General features: G+C 42.9%; 1 protein-coding gene across 1 annotated transcript in view; it reads right to left on the reverse strand.

Moving 5' to 3' along the window:
* The window catches only part of PLPP3 (phospholipid phosphatase 3), a 77,940-nt gene that overhangs the window by 33,528 nt on the left and 37,916 nt on the right, over window positions 1-6,496 (reverse strand). The window contains exon 2 of the mRNA XM_006768362.2: window positions 1,005-1,162. Within this exon, the coding sequence (XP_006768425.1) occupies window positions 1,005-1,162 (158 nt within the window). The remainder of the gene's footprint in view (window positions 1-1,004; window positions 1,163-6,496) is intronic.

Below are 6,496 nucleotides of genomic sequence, written 5' to 3' on the forward strand. Positions count from 1 at the left end.
TCAGTGGTCACCTTCCAAGTAGAGACCAAATAGGCCATACCCCAAATTCCATGAAGCTACCATTGCTCAAGATAATTGTTAAATCTTGTTCAAGTCTGATGGCACATCTCTGCATCCTCAATGAGAACTTTGTCCTCCACGGGACAATCCAGATGTAAGTCTGGACTTTACACCTGCCTATGTGTAACCTGTTCAGCAGTTAAGAGTTTGCAAAGTGTTTCAATATTCATGATCTCTTTTACCCCTCCATGTTATGCTATGAAGCAAGATGCTCATCCTTGGTTTTAAAGGTGTAGCTCATGGGTAGAGGGCCAGGTCTAAAACTGAGGTCTCTAGATTCCAAGTCTCATCTTATTTTCACTCTGATACCACAGCCACTGGATGAAAGAACTGAACAATATGTCAGAGAATGCCAGTGGCATTAATGACTACAGCATTTCCCCCTCCTCTGAGAATCAGAGCTCAGACTCTGGGGTAAGGGACAATTAGGTTAAAATCCCAACCCTAACACTTATTAACCAAGTGATCTTGGGCAAATTGCTTTTACTCTGTGGACCTCAGTTTCTTAATATATAGGAGAAAGATAAGAACAATATCTAGACTTCATTGGATTGTTGTGAGGATGCTGCATGCGAAGTATTTTAGCAGGGTGTTTTATAATACTTTTAGTATACAGTAAGTCCTTACCATAGGCTCTGTGATTTTGAGCAAAATGACATATAACAAATTTTACCACTGGCTCATTGATGTAAACAAGAATTAATTCCTATGGCATCTCACCAATGCTATAATGAAAAGACACTGAATGAAATTGTTATTGGAAGAGCTGCTGCATATGTATGTTGTATGTATTTAGTATTTTAAAATACCTTTAATAATGGTATTAACTGCATTAAAGAAACAGTGTTAATCAAGTGAAATTCTGATTGATCTGCCAAGTCTCTGATGATGCAGATATTCTACAGGGAAGTAAAGACGGTGAGCACAGCAGTCTGGGCACTTACCGCGAGGATGGCGATGACGATCCCCACGGCGCAGAGCACAGCATCATTTATTGTCTCACCAGTTTTCAGGGGATACTTGATGCTGTCATCGTTGCAGTAGAACCCTCGGTGGTAAGGCTTGATGGTGCTGGTCTCAATGATCAGGAAGGGCAGGCCAGCTGGTCAGGATGGAACCATCGCACATACCAGAAAAAAAAACAAAACAAAACGAGGGGAAAACGTCAGTGCACTGTGGTTAAAGAATGACTACAGCAGCCCTTGCCGGTTTGGCCCAATGGATAGAGTATCGCCCTGCAGACTGAAGGGTTCCGTATTCTATTGCAGTCAAGGCTATACGCTAGGTTGTGGACTCAATCCCCAGTAGGGGGCGTGCAGGAGGCAGCCAATTAATGATTTTCTCTCATCATTGATGTTTCTCTTTCTCTCCCTCTCTCTTCCTCTTTGAAATCAATACAAATATCAGAAAAAAAAGAATGACTACATCAAAGACCACCCCAAATGACAACACTGACAGTGATATTAACTCCTTGAGAACTTCCACACCACACATCCCCTCTCCTCCTTTCCTTACTCTTCGTGTCTAAGGGCACAGGGGAAGGCAGTGGGAGAGCCAGAGCAGCGTGTCCCCACTGCTCTACAGCATCCTGCTAACAGTTAACCCCCAATTTGTAATAATGACTAACACAGCCCCACATCAATGATGTGTCATTATGCCTTCAAGTACATTCTTCTCTCATCTTAACCATTTCCCCTTTGAGAAGTGCATCTTAAGGTTGTGGAGCATGGAGTAGTGAAGGCCTGGGGTCAGATACCTTGAATTTGAATCTCAGATCCACCACTTCCCAGTAGTAAGACTTCTGGTTCTCACGCTACCTTCCTGGGCCTCAGTTTGCCCATATGTCAAAGGCCTGTGGTGATGACTAAGGGAGAAAAAAGCACAGGGAATTGCTAGCACAGTGCCTGGCACACAGTAGCTGTTCAATGAATACCATTTTCTGTCTTTTTCTTTCAAAGAGTCATTGAGAAGCTGGAGCAGAGCTGAGCTGGCCCCACTGCCTGCGGACCTGGAGCAGCGCCCAAGGGCACCTGAGAGCGCCAAGCTGCTAGTGCAGCTGCTGTGGGTTTAATCAGTGGCCAGCTCAGATGCCATTCTCTTAAAGGTCATGGCAAATGGATGCCATCACCTGCCAGGAAAAAAGTTCCGAATAGCCCTAAAGTAAAGGGTGAAAGGTCACAATATTTCTTGCTTCAACATAGCAACAGCCTCTAAATCAGTCTCTGGCCTTCACTGCCTCTTACACATAGCCACCAGTTTACTTCCTGACCATGACATTGCTTTGCTAAAGCCTCTTCAGAGGTTCCTCATTGCACAGGACGAGATTAAGTATGGTCTGCAGTTACCCATGACCTGAGCCTTCCTCTCCAGACTCAGGGTCTCCAGCCCCACTCCCATCCTACAAGGAAACTATACTCAGAGACTCTTATCCTGGTGCAGGCACTTTTCTGAGACCCGAAGACCTATTTCTCCCCTAGCACCCAAGTTCAACACCAAGCACCAATGCCACCCCACAATGTAAAAGGTAAGTCACTGAATGTCAGGACTAGGGAAGATCATGAAAAACAGCGGGTTAATGGCCACAGACACCGCTGATGTGCACCTACAATGTGTAAGGTACTTTACATCCATTTTTGCATCGAATTTTTCAACAACCCTGAGAGGTCATTTTAAAGCATCATTTAAGCATGACTATCGCTCATTTTCAAGTGGGAAAGAAAAGATTCATAGAGACTATTTAGCTCACTCAGAGTCTCTTAGCCCATCCCCAAATGCCTAAATCCCGAATTTTACTTTGCAAATTGGATTTATCCCAATGTGAATTTCATTAGCTAAAAAAAAAAAATCCCAAGATAAGCTGTTGTTAAAAAGATAAAATTCCATTTTAATGTTTTTCAAAAAGAATAAAATTCATGTCATGCTGCTCAAAGGCCTAGACCACCTCTTCAAAAAAAGAAAAAAAAAATGTACCATGAACTCCACAATTTTTCAATTACTTCGGTCCAGACCGGCAGCGATAAAAATGCTCACTTTCTAAAAAGTATGTTTATGTATCACTGTGCATACACGCATGGATTTATTTGGTTTTATTCTTTGGATTTATTTGAATTCTACGGCTATTTATTTTGTGACCCCTAACTGCTTCCTGTTAGAACAACAATTTACTTTATCAAATTCATACTAGTGCTTTGAAAAGAAAGAACAGCAACACACCACAGCATTGTGCCTGACCTTCTCAAAGTCAACACAGAGGGCCCTGAAGGCAATAACCATCAGCCCTTTAAACTCGGTCTCGGCAAAGGAGTAAAGGGGGCAAGGGAGGCGGCAGATGGGCATGCTGGCGTAGAAATGGCAACAGCAATTAGCTGATCTTTTGGGGCTGGGGGCCTGGGAGGGAAAGCTATCACATGGGCTTGAGCCATCTTCATTCCACTGCCTAAACATTTTGAAATGTGACCAACTTGGCTATGAAAAGTCGCTGAGAAGCCAGCGGTATGATATTAATAGTCCACTTTTAAGTCCCACCCATCGTGATAAAATCATCCAGCTTTGTGTCTGTGCACAGCTGCAGCCTCTGTGGTGCCTGGGAGCCCAAACGTTGCTAATAAACTCAGGTAGGGAACAGACCCTGAGTTCCCTAAGTGTGTGCTGCCCCCTCAGGCCCCCAACTTCTATTTTTAATGGCGTTCACATGATAGGCCTGTAAAACATATGTTTCTAAGGACAATAAAACACATATAAAACGGCTGTGGAGTGAGACAGAATGGAGTTAATGATCTCAACTCTGCTGCCTTCTACTTGAACAAGCTAGTTCACATCTCCAAAAGCCCTGCTCATCTGTTCAATGAGAGAATGAAATCTAGCTTTGGGATAGCTGGGATGATGACTATGGTAATGTAGTCATTCATTCATTCATTTATACAAATATTTATTGAGTCTTTACTATGTATATTAACTACAGGGAATACAAAGATGACACAAGCCCTGCCCTCAGGGAGCTTACGATCCAGAAGGGGAAGGCACATCTGCCCAATTAAAATCAGAACGGGATGTTGCTTCAGTTGGAAGGCGCCAGGCCACAGCATTGGTAATGTGAGCACAGTCTGGCACATGCTATGGACCCTCAGTAAATGTTAAAAGGAAGAAGGGGAAACGTCCCACAGAGAAGGTTAGGAAAGAAAATGTCTGGTCAGTGCCTTTGCCCTCCCAACCTGGGAGCAATCCAAACCCTTTCTTCCTCCCTTGTTCAAGGCTTGGGAGGGTTTCCGGTTCTGATTATGTAGAGGATGACCACAAACAGACAAGAAGTTGGATCTGAATATGTTCTGTTTGTATTCTTGAAAGGCATTGAAATAGCACTGAGAAAACCCAATGGCTTTTTTTTGTCTCCCCTACCAACTGTGGTCTGAGTGGGGGGTGATGCCAGTCAAATCTTTGTTCCAGGAAGAGAGTACCCTCAGATTTCTTCAGTGGATAGGAAAAGCATAAACACTTTCCCCATTGGGGCAGCTAGTTCTCAAGAGATGTATCACCCTGCCTTCCCTCTCCAGGTCACAGAGAAAAGGCTAGTTTTTTTTTTTTTTCCCCCAAGGCAGGGTCTCCATTTCCAACTTGGCACCACCTTTTCTACCAGCCACTACAGTGCCTGATCATTTCATTTCAAGAAAATTCTCATTACTAGCCACTAGGAATCTAAAGGTGAATACATCACAGGACTTGTCCTCAAGAGGTTCATGGTATTGTAAGGAAGACACAAAAACAAGTGCACTAAAATATTCCTAACGTGTGACTGACATGTAGACTACAGCGAGGACACAAAAGACTACTCTGCTATGGATACTAAAGATGGCCCATGGCTGATGGGAGGCTTGAGTTGACCTTATATGAGCAAGAGTTTTCTGGTGTCCAGAGGCTAAGTGCACTTGTGAGAACTCAGTGTAGTTTAGGGATTCCAATAAGGCAATCAAGAAAACTGATGGCCATCATGAAAATACAATTTTAAATTTGGCTACAGCGCTGGAAGAGATACATAAGTAAACACTGAAGGGAAGGAAGGGAAAAATAGCATGGAGAACAGTAATAATAGCTAACAGTGAATAAACTACTATTACGTGCCCTCACTGTGCTGAGGACCCCACATAAACACTGCAGTCTGACAAACCTGGCTGCCTATAATGTTCTAGGTACTGATGGGGCTGCTGAGATGAAGGAATTTGCATCCCAGCCATCAGGTAGACCACGAGCTAATGGGAGAAACAGTTATGAAAACGAACACATTAGGGCCCTGGCTGGGTAGTTCAGTTGGTTCGATAGAGTACTGTCCCGATAAGCCAAGGTTGTGGGTTTGATCCCTGGTCAGGGCAGATACAAGAATCAACCAATGAATGCATAAATAATCGGAACAACAAATCTCTTCCTCTCTCTCTCAAAACAAAACAAACAAACAAACAAACAAAAAACTAATATATTAGTAGTCATCTCCAAATGGTAAATTATGGATACTTCTGCTTTTTACTGTTCCTGTTGGATGTATTTTCTAACTGTTTTTTAATAAATGCACATTTGCTTTCAAGTAAAAAAGTTATTTCTAAAGAAAAAACAAAACTAACACGTTAAGTCACCTTAAGGTTCAAAGGGAATAAAGTGACTTACCAGCCACTGAGCAAGTACATAGTGGGGTTGCACAGGGCTCAAATGATCTGACTCCTAAGTGCTTTCTAAAGCAAGTGAGTCACTTAAAACAGAAGGAAGCACCTATGAGTATTGATAAGTTAAATAAAACTCAGCAAACCTTCTGACCTTTGAAGAAAAATAATGGTTTGTTTGGAACAGTCAAGGCCACAGCACTGGATACTGTCCACTGAACATTCATGTGCTCAAGATCTAATTTAATTGAAACTCTGGAGCCAATATCCAAGAACTTAGATTTATCTATAATGAAAGGTAGATTACCAGCTTTTTGCAAAGCAGAACCAAAAGTGTGTACACACACACACACACACACACACACCATCTGGTGACTCCAGACCCAGACTCAAGTATTTCTCCTTCTTTTAATCAAGGATCAATTAACTTCCTATACCTCCAGGGACCTCTTGGGATGTGTAAGCTGCAGAGGAGGCGAAATACGAACTCACTGACAAACACTTAATGGGCAGAAAATCAAAGCATGAAGAAAGGCCCCTGTGTTGGGTTCGGGCCTTTGAAACTTCTTAGGCTTTGAAAAACTAACACTCGGGTAGGTTGGGTGGTTGGGAGTGGAGTGTAAAAAAACAGAGGATAAGTTTTCGTGGCCCACCCATTGATAAAGTCATGTGGGAAGTGTTACCAAAGTGACCCAGCCTGTGAGCCCTGCTCCCCTCAGCCACAGCTTCAAGTTTGCACAAAATTAAACACAGCCTCTTGCTCCCAGTGCTTGTTAGAAAGCTCTGGGTGT

Source organism: Myotis davidii, unplaced genomic scaffold (assembly GCF_000327345.1).
Source record: "Myotis davidii unplaced genomic scaffold, ASM32734v1 scaffold79, whole genome shotgun sequence".
In the NCBI taxonomy this organism is placed as follows: domain Eukaryota; kingdom Metazoa; phylum Chordata; class Mammalia; order Chiroptera; family Vespertilionidae; genus Myotis; species Myotis davidii.